This window comes from Erpetoichthys calabaricus, chromosome 10 (genome assembly GCF_900747795.2).
Source record: "Erpetoichthys calabaricus chromosome 10, fErpCal1.3, whole genome shotgun sequence".
Taxonomy (NCBI): Eukaryota; Metazoa; Chordata; class Cladistia; order Polypteriformes; family Polypteridae; genus Erpetoichthys; species Erpetoichthys calabaricus.
The window spans coordinates 31,152,514-31,168,931 of NC_041403.2; the positions used below are offsets into that span (position 1 = coordinate 31,152,514).

General features: G+C 38.8%; 1 protein-coding gene across 2 annotated transcripts in view; it reads right to left on the reverse strand.

Moving 5' to 3' along the window:
- The window catches only part of kcnt2 (potassium channel, subfamily T, member 2), a 566,635-nt gene that overhangs the window by 406,065 nt on the left and 144,152 nt on the right, over positions 1–16,418 (reverse strand). For both annotated transcript variants that reach the window (XM_051932499.1, XM_051932498.1), the window contains exons 10-12: positions 7,815–7,995; positions 7,447–7,611; positions 1,722–1,858 (exon numbers count right to left, since the gene is read on the reverse strand). In XM_051932499.1, coding sequence (XP_051788459.1) covers positions 1,722–1,858; positions 7,447–7,611; positions 7,815–7,995 — 483 coding nt within the window. The remainder of the gene's footprint in view (positions 1–1,721; positions 1,859–7,446; positions 7,612–7,814; positions 7,996–16,418) is intronic.

Below are 16,418 nucleotides of genomic sequence, written 5' to 3' on the forward strand. Positions count from 1 at the left end.
TGCAGAACATATTTAATCCAGCTAATGGGGCAATGGCCACTGGAATCTAAAATGAAAGCAATTCACATGAATTTGGCTTAGTTAGAGATACTAATCAACTTCATGTCTTTGGGATTTTGAGGAAGAAAGCTGCTAGAGTATCTGGATGGAAAATCCACGTGAAGAACATGTAAATTCCACACAGACACCATTCACTGATTTGAACCCAGTTTCCAGGTGCTGTAAGGCAGGAACTGTGTCCTTGTGCCACTCATAATCTCATAAGAAAACATCGTAACTCAGTATTTACTGCCTCCAAAAATCTTGTAGCTTTCTGCATCAAGGCATGGCCATATTTCAGACCTCAGCCTGATTTCAAACAATGCAAAAAAAAGTGCATACTGTAGTTAATTTGCATGGCAAGCAAAATAATATTTAATAAGATTGCCATCAAGATAGTAGACTCTCAGGTTATATAAACTCGGACAACACATGTGAACCTGTGCTCCGCTCTTTGGTTTTGCTGTACAGTGTCATACATGTGCACCAGAGGGTCACCTTTCAGGTTTGCCTAAAGTAAGTAGTACCACCCAGGGTGCTGTCATTGACAGTCTTGTCAGCTTTGGGAAAACACCACCTGAGGGTAATGGAGCCAAGGAAGCCCCGCCTCTTCCTGTCTGCAGGGTATAAAAGCAGAAAGCTCCAGAAAGGTGGTTTCTCATTTTGGTGATGACCTTACAAATGTGCATGCAGATCCAGACCGGAGCTTGCGGCAAAGCGAATCCCATAGAGAAAGTTGTACCTCACAAAGAGCAAAATCAAATGCATCTTTTTTGTTGGTTTTCTTGGTTTTCATTAGAATTAAAAGGGGTTTTGTCCAGTTGGCACCCCAAGCATTTGGCTTTTGCCCTCACTCTTCATTCGTCCCAGTACAGCAGTAACACTGAACCTGGAGCAGAGGGACTGCTTAATTTATATTTTCTACAGTAAGGTATTAAATCATTTATGTTTTTTTTGTGAAATCTGTGATATTCTTAAAGCTGTTACATGCATTACACTGTACTGTATATGTGCGCTGACTTTACTGACAACTGCAATAAAATAATTTCATTGTGATTGTGACATATGGCAACAAACCAACAAAATACAAATTGAAACATGAAGATTGATGATTTGGTGCATATACTTATTCAGTTTCTAACTTTAATCTTTAACTTTAAACTGACTGTGGCTGCATATTTGCTATTTGTTAATAAATTGCAAAATTTACAAACAGAGATAATCTGATCTGAACAGCTAAAAAAGTTTTGCTATGCTTTATTTACTTTGCTGCAGTTGCTTAAAATGTTAATCATTTATTTATAAAGACAATAATGGGGCTGGTTTATCTGGAGAAACTTGCTTGTGTTTAACCCCTTATATAACAGAACGGGCAGACCAAAACAGATACAGTATATGAAAAGTATGGGAAGAAGAATTAAATGTTTTAAGACCAAATACATTTTCTGTGTGTTTATCTAAAATTAAAGGCCATGCCAATGATTAAAAACAGAGTCATCTTTTAACTTTAGCATAACATCCGAGTTCCAAATATAGTTTTGCCATTTTCTTATTTGGATGTCACTATTTTAAAAAACAAAGGCTTATTAACAATGACTCATCCTTACATAACAATTAGAGGTTAGATTACAACATTTGCAGAATCATTCAGCAATGGAATAATGAATTTACAATAAGCTTACTTGGCTCTTAACAGGTCCTGGTCTTTCAAAGCTGAACCCTGAAGATAAATAACTCTTTGTGACCACATTGGAATCTGTAGAACTCGACGAACCTGACTGTCCATTTCAGTTGGACATAGTATCACGACATAATAATCCTGGAAATTGCAACAAAACATTAGAATGCCACAATCTGGAAGTTAAACTGATACCCTAAATTAAGCATTGGCATTCCTCTTCACAATGATTCAAAGAGTTTGCTTATTTTTATTGCATGTAAATAATCCTTCTTGATAGCACCCACAGGAATGGCATGGTGGCACAGTGGTTAGAGTGGCTGTCTAGCAGGCACCAAAATAGAGAATTTGCATTTTGGTCCAGATGCTGCCTACTCAGTGTCTATAAAAATTATTCACCCCCTTAGAAATTGTATTCTTATATAAAACTAGCTGCCCCGCATGGCTCCACCCGGGTAGTAGTGAAACAAGACAAACTTTAAAAATCAACAAAAAACAGGTATAGCTAAGCAGAGGCAAGGTACACTCCAAAACGTGACGAGAGGTAGACCGATTCGCACAGAGGCTGGCCCATGAGTGACATCCTGACTCCTGACGTCACGCTTCCCCTCCCCTCAACCCGGAGCCTCTGTCTCAGATTAGCGTAAATATATCACTCCTACAAACGAACTATGATTCTTAGTATGATGAGAGAAGTCATAAAATCAACCGGAATGTTCATGCAAATTATAGAAAACAACCCGATCTAAATCCGTTACGTAGTTCTCTCGTTCGCTAGCTAAGTGGAGGTAAGATACGCAACGAGGCTGGCACATAAGTGAGGCGGGCCCCACCCCCCTCCCCTCAGTCTGCTGCGTGACTCTCGGATTCGCACAAATAAATCGGTACCGCAAGCGAACTATGATACTTAGTGCGATGAGAGAAGTCGCAAAATCAACCGGAACGTTCAAGCAAATTATAGAAAAAACACAATTTAAATCCTTTAAGTAGTTCACTCGTGAAAAGTGGACAGACATATAGAAAGACAGACAGATGTTGGATTTTATATATAGAGAGTTTGAATCACAGAAGATTTAATTTTGGAATTTTTGACACTGATTAACAAAAAAGGTAGGCAGTGTGGCATAGTGTGAGCAAGTCACTTCACCTGCCTGTGCTCCAATTGGAAAAAAAAAGAAATGCAACCAATTGTACCTGAAATGTAAGTTGCTCTGGATTGAGGCATCGGCCAGATAAATAAATGTAAAAAATAAAAATAAAAACACCTCTGCAAAGTACTCTAAAATTATTATGAATATAAAACACAAACTAATTGATCACATATTATTCAACCCTTTAATAAGACACCCATAAATTATCACTTGTGCAGCCAATTGGCTTTAGAAGTCCCAGAATGAGTTCAATGGAGATCACCTCTCTGGGGTTTCACTTGACTGTAGTATCAATGTGGTCCAACTTGTGGTGAGCCAGTATGGTAGCCTAACCCACACAATGAAGACAAAAGAACACTCCAAGCAACCAGAAAGTGGATTTAAAAGCACAAGGTCAGGAGACAAGAAAATATCCAAGTCACATGCAGACCAGTTAAATCAATGATTACGAAATGGAAAGAGTACGGCACAACTGGAAATCTGCTAGAAGATGACTAGTGAGCTCTGAAGGAGTTACAACTTACAGTAAATGAGCTTGGAGACTATGAATATGACAATTTTTGCCTTTACCTGTCCTGACTTTATGACAAATGTGGCAAAGACATTAGTTTAAAAAAAAATTCAAAACATTTTGTCAACAGGTACATGTGAGACTCCGAAGTCAGCTGGAAGATGGTACTATGGTCTGATGACATCATTATTGAGCTTTCTGGCCATCAGACTCAACATCATATTTGGCTTAAGCTAAACACTGCACATTATCAAAAAAATAACACCCCCATCGTGAAGCATGGTGGTGGTGGCATCATGCTGTGGGGATGCTTCTCTTAGCAGGCCCTGGAATGCTTGTGATGGTAAAATGAATGCAGCAAAATATGGGTAAGTCCTGAAGGAAAATCAACATCAAAAATCCTATGCCTTGTGAGAAGATTTGCTTTGCAGCAATAGAATAACTATAAGCCTAAACCCAAAACTACAGTACAAGGGAATGGCCAAAAAACGACAATGTTAATGTCCTGGAGTGGTCAAATCAAAGTCCAGAACTCAATCCAGTTGAGAATTTGTAGCTGGACTTCAAGAAGACTGTTCATTCCTGATCTCCATACAACCTGATAAAGCATGAGCAGTTTTACAAAAAAGAATGAAGAAAAATTCTACTGTCCAGATGTGCAAAGCTGAAAGAGACATGTGCACACATACTCAGGGCTGACATGGCTGACAAAGGTACATCTCCTACATACTGACTTGAGTGAAATAATAATTAAGGGGTTATTTATTTTATGTTTTTTATTTGTAAGTAATTTGACCATTTTGCAGAAATCTGTTTTCACTTTGACAGTAAACAGTCTTTTTCTGATGATCACAGTCACTTTGATTTATGACTGCTTGCCTGAGAAGAATCCTGGGTGTCACCTGCTGTCACATACAAGCATCACCAATGTTGAAATTCTAAAAGGAGCTGACTCTGGCAGTCAGGAAGAGACCAATTATGCAGCACAGAATGCCATTTGCAGGGCACATCCTATGGATGCCAAACAGCTGCCACCCAACGACTGCAATCCATTGGGTCCCACCAGGGAGAAGTAGGAAATTTGGCAGCCCCCGAGCAACCTGGCAAGGAACATTCCAAAATGAAGTGAAAAACATCAGCATTGCATGGGAAAACGTGGAAACCACAGCTGTTCATCGAAATCAACGGAAAATGCTTTTTGCCTGATGCAACCAGTTGCACAGGAGGAGATAAACAAAATGACTAGCTTTGGTCTTGTCGCGTCTTGCTTTTGGTAAGAGTACTCACATGTGTTATCAAGCCACCGCAGATGATCCAGAATGCAGTGGTCCATTTTGCATTTAATCAGCCAAGACGGGCACACGTCACTCCTCTCTTCAGGTCACCACATTGGCTCCCTGTAGCAGCAAGCATTAAGTTCAAATCCCTAATGCTTGCCTAGAGAGTAGCCAGCAGGTCAGCGTATACAGAGACGCTGGTGAGGTGCTATGCTCCTTCTCGCCCACTCAGGCCTGTCGGTAAACAGTGTCTAGTGAAGCCGACTCTGTGTGGTATCAAGTCTCAATCTGGACTTTTTTCCTGTGTAGTTCGTAGTTGGTGGAATGAGCTGCCCAACTCCATCTGTACTGCTGACTTCCTCCATGTATTTAAGAAGCAATTGAAAACCCATCTGTTTTACGAATATTTATCTAATTGATGGGGGAAAAAGAAAAACCTTTGCTCTGTGATATGAAGCCCCATAGGTGTCAGGCAAAAAAAAAAAAATCCAGTTCGTAATACATTCCAACATATTACATAATTCTTTTAAACGAATTATGTAACTCATTTGAAAAAGTTACGTAATTTCAAACTAATTATTTTTTATTTTCTTTCTCATTTCAGTAGCTATTTATTTTTCCTAGTATGCAGTTTAGGGAATCAGAACTGGAAGAGTAAATCCAGCCAATGATTTCAGTCTATTCTACGCTGTTCAGTGTCATTATTGACTAGACTTTAAATTTACCTTTTCTTCCATTAACGTTTCCACCACTGACTCCAGAATATCACGTTCTCAAAGAAAATTCCATAAATCCATCTGTAACTTCTCCTGTGTTTGAAAGTCATTTCAGGACTCTTCAAAAGAACCGTTTCAACTGCGGTGGTCTTCCAACTAGTTTTCTTCTGGTTCACTGATGTTAATGCACACCTTACAGTTCACTTCTGGTTCACTGAACTGTATGCCAGAAAAATCGTATGGGGCTCCGTAATAAGAACTGAACTGCAAGGTGGAAAAATAAGAATAATCTCTTCGAAAGAAGTAACACAGAACTGGGCTCTGTACTACTGAAATAAAAGTCAGAGAAAAAATAAAAATAATTCATTTGAATGAGTTAATAATTCGTTCAAATGGATTTTTTGTTTTGTTTGACACTTATGGGGCTCCGTACCGTGATATTTTATATTCTTATATAACTTGTTGTTAAACTAAGTTTAACTGCTTTATTGGTTGTAGTCTATGATTGTCCTCAAACCGCCACCTTATCGTGGTGGAGGGGTTTGTGTGTCCCAATGTTCATAGGAACTCTGTTGTCTGGGGCTTTATGCCCCTGGTAGGGTCACCCAAGGCAAACTGGTCCTAGGTGAGGGATAAGACAAACAGCGGTTCAGTAAACCACCTATGAAGAATAAAAAATTTGGACGGCGTTTTCCCTCACCCGGACGCGGGTCACTGGAGCCAGACCTGGAGGTGGGGCTGGATGGCGAGTGCCTAGTGGCTGGGCCTGCATCCATGGGGCTCGGCCGGGCACAGGCCGAAGAGGTAAAGTGGGTCCCTCCTCCCATGGGCTCACCTCTAAACAGGTTTAAGTATGAGTGTTGTCTATGACAGACTGGCACCTTGTCCGTCTTTGATTCCTGTTTTGCATCCACTGATCCTGATATGAGAACTTGTTTCTAGAGACCCTGAATTGTGTAAGTGCGATACAAAATGCATGCATGTATGTGACATTTGTAACAAAGATATCACAATCCCCAAAATTAAGGAAGTGCATTTTGTTCACATAAACACTTAAATGGAAGATGCATCAATAGGGAGCTCAAGTCGATTGTTTAATGGGGTGAAGACAACAATTGACATTTCCATTTCACAGTTCAGTTTTGAATGGCCTTGCCGTAATCATTTACATTCACTGATGTCTCACCTTCAGGGCTTCAGCATGTTATTCAAATGCACATGTGCTATCCTTTCCTACATGGTGTCACAACAAGCTCACTAGGGCGAGAACTGTCAATTGCCATTATTACAACATTAAACAACAAAAGAGTATATTTTAAAATAATCGTTAATTTCCAGTCAACTTTATTCCAAGCACAGAAATGCAGACAGTTCTAGTTTATTCTAACAGCATGGGACAAAAACCCAAAATGGACAAGACACAGGTTCACAGTAGAGCATCCTCACATAAACACTAATTTAGAATCACAAATGAGCTGAAACTGGCTATCACTGGGATGCAGGGAGAATTGGAGAAAATCCACCCAAACTCATTAAAATCAGTGCTCTGGCCAAGATTTGAAAGAACAACTCTAGAGGTGTGGGAGAGCAGCACTAACTACTCCACCATCATGACCTCCTATTTTAAAACATAACATTCTCATGCTCCGTAATTCAATTCATTGTCACAGGGGGCCAGAACTCACCCCACATGAGAGGAATCAGCTTTGGACAAGATCCCAGTATATCTCACTGCCAAATCCAAACTTATATATAGCTGGTTTAGAATGGCTTATTAACTTATACCTCACAACTGTATGAAAAATGGAAGAAAACTGTGCCACTGAAGAAAAATCCACACCCACCTGGGGCAGGGGGCAACAAAACAAGCTCAACACTGACAGTGTCCAGGTTATGAGTTAAAGAAAAGATGCTGGAGCTACAAGTTAGTAGTTTTAAGCCTTATGCCATCATGCCATCCCATATTAAAGCAATTTTGTCAATAAAACATTTTCTAAATGTATTTTTAAATATACTATCATCTAGGTTGGACTTATTTAGAATTCTTTTAGATATTAAAGGTGAGCAGCATTACCTGTAATCGGGGATGGGCATAAAATTCATTAAGAAAGTCCATAAGCAGGTCAATTTTCAGGGAGCTCACACACAATACGACATGCTTCTCGGTCTGAGCTCTGTGACGGCTATAGTTCCCACCAGATTTCTGTCTCTCCATCCATAAATATGCCAATTGTTCAAACTAGAAAACATCAAGTTTGCTTTAATCTTACTAATTTTCAATAACAAAGTTAAATCAAAATTAGACTTACTTTCTAATTTAAGTTTGTTGATACAAATCATTATTTCCTAGCATGCTAAAAATGAATTTCAAAGCATATATCAGCAACATTCTTCCAGTGAGAAAAATGTATTATGCAATAGTATGATTTCAAATTTATGTACCTGAATGGGTAAAACTACCAGAGCCACGCAGATCATAATAACCACCAAAAGCTTGGAAGGCCAGATCTTAGGAGTAACATCCCCAAAGCCAACAGTCGAGAACGTCACAATGCAGAAGTACAAGGAGTCAAACAGAGTCAAGTTGTTTCCTGCTCGTTCCAAATGCTGTATCCCACATATACTGAAGAAAGAAAGAAAGAAAGAAAGAAAGAAAGAAAGAAAGAAAGAAAGAAAGAAAGAAAGAAAGAAAGAAAGAATTATAGGGTCATTATTGTCCTGTGTATAGAATATAGTGAAAGTCATACATGTCCTAATCAACCTTCTGCATGTAATGAAACTATTTATAAACACATACATTAATACAAAATAACATTAGTTATTCCATGTAAAGTATTTGGAGTTATAGAGTCATGTAAAAGAAACATTTACAATATCTAAACTACATAAAGTATAGCAATGTTAAGTATAAGCAGCAGTGTAAAGAATAACAGCATATAATCTATTTAAATACTGTAAATGATCAACCAAATAAATGATAAAAAAAATATATATGTATACAGTAGAACACAATTATCCATCCATCCATCCATTTTCCAACCCGCTGAATCCGAACACAGGGTCACGGGGGTCTGCTGGAGCCAATCCCAGCCAACACAGGGCACAAGGCAGGAAACAATCCTGGGCAGGGTGCCAACCCACCGCAGGACACACACAAACACACCCACACACCCAGCACACACTAGGGCCAATTTAGAATCACCAATCCACCTAACCTGCATGTCTTTGGACTGTGGGAGGAAACCGGAGCACCCGGAGGAAACCCACGCAGACACGGGGGAGAACATGCAAACTCCACGCAGGGAGGACCCGGGAATCGAACCCTGGTCCCCAGATCTCCCAACTGCGAGGCAGCAGCACTACCCACTGCGCCACCGTGCCGCCCAGAACACAATTATATTCAATAAAAATAAATGAACATAACAAACAAGGCAAATGAAAATGTAAATTGGCAAAAATATACGAATATTTACACAAACACACACATATGTGAATTTCCCATTGGGATTAATAAAGTATCTATCTATCTATCTATCTATCTATCTATCTATCTATCTATCTATCTATATGTATAAACACATCAGAAAACATTAATATTCAATGAAAATAAGGATGAAATAAAACAGTAAATGTTTTGCATTTTTTTCTTGCACTTTACACTTGCTTAATGTTTTTTATCTAGAGTTCTGTTTTTGATGTAATGTTGCCCTTTTGTTAATTTTTTACGTAAGCATTGTAATTCAACCCCTGATCATTTTATAATTGCCCTCAGGTGCTTTATTTGGGTCTTGCTAAAACACCTGAGGTCTTTGCACCCCTCTCTGAAAATTGTTCTAAATTATTTTAGTATTTGTGTAGGTACTTTGTTCCAGGGTTTCCAAAATTCGGCAGCTTCATCTCATTTCATTGGTTCAGGTAGTAAATGTGATTCGTATGCAAATAATTCCACAGTCTTTGCTTCAAAATATTTAGTTAAAATTTAAAGCAAAAAAACCTCATACAAAAATAAACAGAAAAATTACACTTGTCTAAGTTCCTATCCTATACTTACTGGGCATATGGACTTTAATAGAATATTACTTAATCAAAATTTGTAAACAAGAACAAACTTCAATATATTAAGAGTAAAAATACGATCAGTTTTATAAGTAACCATTTCCAATATCATTTTTTCTTCTTACCTATACAAATAAAGTGAAACATCAAGCAAAATGACACCTTTTATTGGCTAACTAAAAAGATTACAATATACAAGCATATACAAATAAACAGTTTAAAACATTTAAAAATACAAAATTCATCTTAACCCCTTGTACCCCACACACAGTTTCAAACAAATGTTTCAATCGTCTGCAGTCTCCTCACCACTGCTGTCCCCACATTTCAGCCCTCCTCATTTATGCAAACAATAAAACCAAAGCCCAGTAAGCCCAGATTTCCGATACATGGACATATGGTCAGAAAACTGCATGCCATTGTATTCCTTCTGTTTGCAAAGCAAACCTAACAGTATTTCCCTAAGTGGCTACCTGCTATGAACAGCAATAGCTGATGAACATCTACTCCATGTTACATTACAGGTGTTAAAGGACTATACCATTTTCAAAATAACTATGTGAAACTTCAAATTACGCAAATACTGATGTGAATTTTAACTTTAACATTACCTTTTTAATATTGGCTCTTACACTTGGAAAGTATTTTGATAATTTGAGATTAAATTTTTTGACTTTTGTTTTGGTTATTCAATTTCTGGCCTTATATTTTAAACTGGCTCAGTTGTTTTGGCTTTTGGTTGGTGTTTTAAGTGTTTAATATTTTACATTTTTTCTTTGCACTTTTTGACCCTATTTTGTATTTTGCTATTCTTTTTTAGATTATTTTAAATGTGGTACTTTCTTTTTTATTGCATTAGTTTAAAATAATAGATATATTTCTTTTTAGGAAAGTGAGAACTTTGTATTTTAATTTTAAGTTTTCCCTTTTATTTTGCATTTAATTATAATTTTTTAATGGTTCTTTTGGTTTGACTGTTGTGAGATAGGCTGGCCATTCATCCCGGCCAATACCCCCAGGCCGCTAGATGGAGCCCTCCTTGCAGCATGGAGGTGCCCCGAATGCCAGCAGGGAATTATGGACAACAGAGTTTTTATGCACAACCCTGCTGGCTACCATGGGGACCACCAGGAGTTGCTGCAGGGAGGCACAAGGACGTGTATTTCCCCTATAACCCGGAAGTACGTCCCAGTCACATGAACAGAAGAAATGACGTACTTCCGGGATGAAGAAGGAGAGTTTTTATCTGACCCGGAAGTGCTGAATAATCACATGGACTGAGGGATCAGAAGCACTTCCGGGTCAAGGACTATAAAGGATTCTTGGAAATCCCAGACAAACGAGCTGAGTTGGGAGGCAGGGTGACTAAGCGACTGAGAGTGGAGGTTTGTGTATTATTTGGAGAATTGTATTGTTTATCGAGTATTGTGGAGTGGAGGGTTCTTTGTGCACATTTATTATTATATTAAATTAATTCTTGGACTTTTATCTGGTGTTTGACGTATTGTCCGAGGGTTCAAGGGAGACAGAGTGCCCCCAATCTGTCACACTGTATAGATCCTTGCTTCTTTTGGATTACTTTTCCTTGATTAAAAATATTTCTCTCATTTTGTGGCAAGTCATAAAAGCAATTCTGGCATTACTGTTATGAAACATGCAAATCCACTGTTCTTAGTGTGCAAGTTTTTGGATTTCAAAACAGGCTTCATTTTAGGATTTTGAACTATGTTAATTTTTACTTATTTGGATTTTCTGTGGGTATAAAGATATATTTATAGCTTTACTGTCCGGACCAGTTGTGTATGTTTTGTTACTGTTTTATATGTTTTAGCCTTACCATAATCTTAACCATTAAACCGCTGCAACCAGTTATAGTCGGTTCCCAATGCAATTTGCCAGCACACAGGAACCAAGTATATTCGGCGACATACATTCATTGAACACTGCAACCGGCTATAGTTAGTTCCCAGTTGAATTTGCAAGCACACCAGAGCTAGGTATAGTCAGTGCCATACATTTGTTGGGCAGCCAGCTCATGACCACTGCCGCCCCATGCAGCACTGCAGCATCACTGTCCTGGGATTCAGCCTCTGCACTAGACTAGCCTGCAAGCATCAGCATTGGCCTCTGTGTGCTTGTGTGCAGCCAGTTCAAGCGCAGTTGGCTCGGTGATTTACTGAATTTCATCAATGGTGTCAGTTGCACCTTGTACATATAATAATAGAATATTGCAGCAGTTTTTAAATAGTTTTTACAGTTCATTGGTTGTGTGTAAAATGATCAGTGTTGCAGTAATTGTGATGCTCTTTGCATGAAAAAAATGTGTTCCATTAAAATTTCACTTTTTCTTGCTGAATCGTGACGTTTCCTTGAAAAGTGTAGCAAAAAAAAGTATTTGCCGATCGGGGGTGCATTAACCCCCCAAGTATGTGGCAGTTTAAAGGTTAACAGGAACCATCAGTGGAGAGGACAGTTTGAGTAAGTCACAATTAGAGCTCCCGGTTTTAATTTCCCCTACAACTGCTGTCAGGTGATAGATATTAAATAACCACTGTATGGCAAAAGACCCAGACGGAAGGAGTCGGGAGTAAATAGTATGTAAGGCTGAGGGGGCTGAGTAACATGGTCCACTTATCGTATCCATTCTTCATTATCTTATCCTTGAAAGATATTTTAAATATATTTCTCTGTCCTCCAGGAAAACAAGTCACCAGAACATTCAGATTAATTTAGGTCAATATTTATATATTACCCTTTGTAAACACTTTGCAATTGGTTAACCATCTGACCCCTTTTGTTACCACCAAATAATCTCAGAACCATCCTCTATACATTTTTGGAACCGTTTCTCTAATTTTGTAATGGTTCTTCATTTACAGTTCCCTCTTTGCGTTGCTTATTTCTGTTATCTCTGCTCTCTCTCTCAGTTCAGTCCAGTTGACAGTATTCTTTCTGAATACCACTGCTTTTAAGCTGCTGCTAGAAAATCCCACTTTTTCTGAACTCTTGAAAATCCATCCATCCATCCATTTTCCAACCCGCTGAATCCGAACACAGGGTCACGGGGGTCTGCTGGAGCCAATCCCAGCCAACACAGGGCACAAGGCAGGGAACCAATCCTGGGCAGGGTGCCAACCCACCGCAGGACACACACAAACACATCCACACACCAAGCACACACTAGGGCCAATTTAGAATCGCCAATCCACCTAACCTACATGTCTTTGGACTGTGGGAGGAAACCGGAGCGCCTGGAGGAAACCCACGCAGACACGGGGAGAACATGCAAACTCCACGCAGGGAGGAACCCAACTGCGATCTCCCAACTGCGAGGCAGCAGCACTACCCACTGCGCCACCGTGCCGCCCCTCTTGAAAATAATTTTTCTATAATATATTTCTTCTTGAACTCTCAGCATTGCGGATTAACAAGACATCTGGCTCCACTATCAAGACTGGTCATTTGTAACCATGTTAAAAACAATGCAAAGGATTCTTGAGAAGCAGATGACTGAAGGCATTAGCCAGTAGGTGAGTGATGTGATTTCATGCTTTCAATAATCCCTGATATCAACCTTAACGGCCCCATCACAACCAGTCAACACTAAAGTCATCAAATGGCAATGCCCACAGAAGGTATGCCACGGAATAACAAAAAAATAACATAAGTAAATGCGCATTGAAACAAAACATAAACAAAAAATAAGTGTGACTGTTAAATTCTATTGTCTCTAAAAGGTGATAAATAAATGGAATGTATTAGTAGTAGTAGTAGTAGTAGTAGTAGTAAACACCCCTCTTAACGTTTAAATATTTTTGAGCCTCAGAAAACATTTAGAAAAACTAAACATAAGAGTCATAACAACTTTGCTTTGCCCTTTGAATCCTAACTACCCATTCTTGTTTGTCTGGTATTCTGACCCTTATTTGTTTTTGACCACAATCTCTTCTGTCTCAATCATCTCCTGGGGCCTCATATATAACGCCATGCGTAGAATTCACACTAAAACATGGCGTACAGACAAAACTGTAAAAGTGCGTACATACAAAAAAATCCAGATGTACAAAAACTGTGCATAAGACAACTCCCATGCATTTTCTCCCCATAAATCCCAGTCAGCGTGAAATGTAACGCATGTGCAGGCACCTGCTGCCCCACTCCAACTCCTCCCAGAATTTCGTCTCTTTGAATATGCAAATCAATATACATAGCCCCTTACGTTCAACGTTTTGTGACAAGACAATGGCAAAACTTAAGTGAATGTGAAGTGGAGAAAAGAAAAAACATACTTTTGGTAGCTCAGTGGTATGAGCAACAAAAGGAAACTGGTGGAGTGGCACTCAAAAGTTCAAGTTCAGAAAGTCACACAGTGCCCAAAATTAAAAAGAAGTGGTTAGATGTCAAAGTCAAGGTGAAAAGGAGAGTCGTAGCCCCTAAGTCAGAGTGTCATATGGAAGCTTATTAGGGTAGAAAGAGAAAAGAAAAAAATAGGGACACAGTGAAGAAAAAAAGGTTAAAACGTAGATTTTAGTCTCAAAATTTCCACTTTAATCTCCTAATTTATTTTGTCATTAAAGTAGAACATTGTAAACTTCATCTAAAAATCAATATTTAATTTCAACTATTCAAATCCCATTGGAACTAAAGTAGCACGTTAAATTCTTCATATTCTATGTGTTCCCTGACCCAATCATTTATCACTATGTGCTTTTTAAATGGGTTTTGTCTTACGCAAACAGGAACGAGCAGGCAGTGATCACCATACAGAATACATTACATTCATGATATTACAGCTCTCTGAACATTTTAGAATAGTCAGATGTATACTTGATATAATTTTCATGATTAAATGCATTAAAGCATGTATTAAACACGTGGGGGCACAGTAGTGCAGTGGTAGTACAGCAGTAGTGATGAGCTGGCACCTCATCCTGAGATTGTTCCTGCCTCTAGCAAGATGCTTGCTGGAACACACGCAACCCTGGATGTAATAATTTAATTCAGCAGTACCAACCCCAATTTCTGTCCTTCTGTTTTCTTTCTCCACATAACCATTCGCCACACAATGAGCTCTGTAATGTAAAACCAGCTGTAAGCTTAGAATACCGATTCTTCAAGACTTTTATGGAACACTGAAAAATCTGCATTATACATGCTTAATTATTCTATCCATCCAGGGTTGTGCCAGTCCCAGCAAGCATCAAGTACGAGGTATGAACAACCGCTGCACCACCACACTCTCACATGTTTAATTATTAGCAGTATACATTATTTAAATGAAGTTAAAATTTATCTGTAAAATTTAATATGCATACTTTAATGGATTTCATCATAAAAATTATATCATGTATACATTCTAGTGTTCTAACAGCACATAACACCAAGAGGATAGCTCTTGGAAATTTAAATCAACTTAGAAGCCAGTCGTCATCATCTGTAAATACGCGCTCTCTTCTATTGAATTGAATTGAATTGAATTCCTTTATTGTTATTGTATGGCACAATGAGATTCAATATGCAAATCCTCCATAAACTTATTTTCCTATCTATACTAATAAAAGGCAAAGCCCTCACTGACTCACTGACTGACTCACTCACTCATCACTAATTCTCCAACTTCCCGTGTAGGTAGAAGGCTGAAATTTGGCAGGCTCATTCCTTACAGCTTACTTACAAAAGTTAGGTAGGTTTCATTTCGAAATTCTACGCATAATGGTCACAACTGGAACCTGTTTTTTGTCCATATACTCTAATGGAGGAGGCGGAGTCACGTATTGCGTCATCACATATTACGCCTCCTACGTAATCACGTGAACTGAAAACGAGGAAGAGATTTACAGCACAAGTCAAACACGGGAACGAAGGTAAATGACGTTAATTGTTGACTGTCTTTTAATACTGTGTAATTGTTGAGTGTCTTTTAATACTGTGTAAGCATACATATTAACACATGTGCAATTAAACATGTGCATTTACGGGGTGATTTCTCAGGCTTAAAAGCTCGCCTTTTATTAAAAAGGTAAATGCAAACTCTTTTCATTCTGAAGGGCACAAACCACGTTAGATTTCAGCCATTAAACGCGCAAAAATGTCAGTACAACAGATAAATAAGCGCAACATATTATCAGTTGTATTGTATGCTTACAATACATATAAAAATGTGTTAATCGTTAACTAATATTATGGGATGGTGTTTTTCGACTCACGCCTTGATTTAAACGATTGCATGTCTTGGTGGGTTTGCGTAGCTTATTGTCAATATCTTTACACTTCTTTTTAAGACTTAATTTAAAAAGGTTTTCTTTTCTTCTTAATTAAAATTTAAAAGCAATACTTCACCACTGCGAAGCCCCTCTAGCGCTGACGTCCAAGGTTCGATTACCGTAAGCGAGTGCAGTGAGTGTGTACGCCTGATGAGCCAAGAATAAGGGGGAAAGACGTGTCGCGTACTCTTTGCATTATTTGACAGTAAACTATTTTCATCCATTCTATGATCTGCTTCTCACAACTGAAGGCACCGTGGCTGATGTTACCTGACTTGCTGGCCAACCGTAAGCGTTACCTGGTAGGTAACCACCCACTCACTTCACTCCCTTACGGGAATCGAACCTCGGACGTCAGTGCTAGAGGCGAAGCCCCTAAAATTGCGCCACGGCGTGTGGTTCGTTTATTTGACAGCATGTAGATCGGGGTAATTACATTCATGGCATTCGTAGTCTGATTCACAATCTGATTGTATGGGTGGTTACCTACCAGGTAACGCTTATGGTTAGCCAGCAAGTCAGCTCGAAGTGATCACTCGAGTGAAGGCAGCTTCACAAAAAAACAGATCCTTAACAAACTATTATTGGTATATTTTCCCTCAATTTTAAAAGGTTTTCTTTTCTTCTTAATAAAAATTTAAAAGCAGTACTTCGCCAGTGCGAAGCGTGGGGATTTGAGCGACTGACGCATACAGACATATTCATGAGTACAGGTACTTCAGAAAGA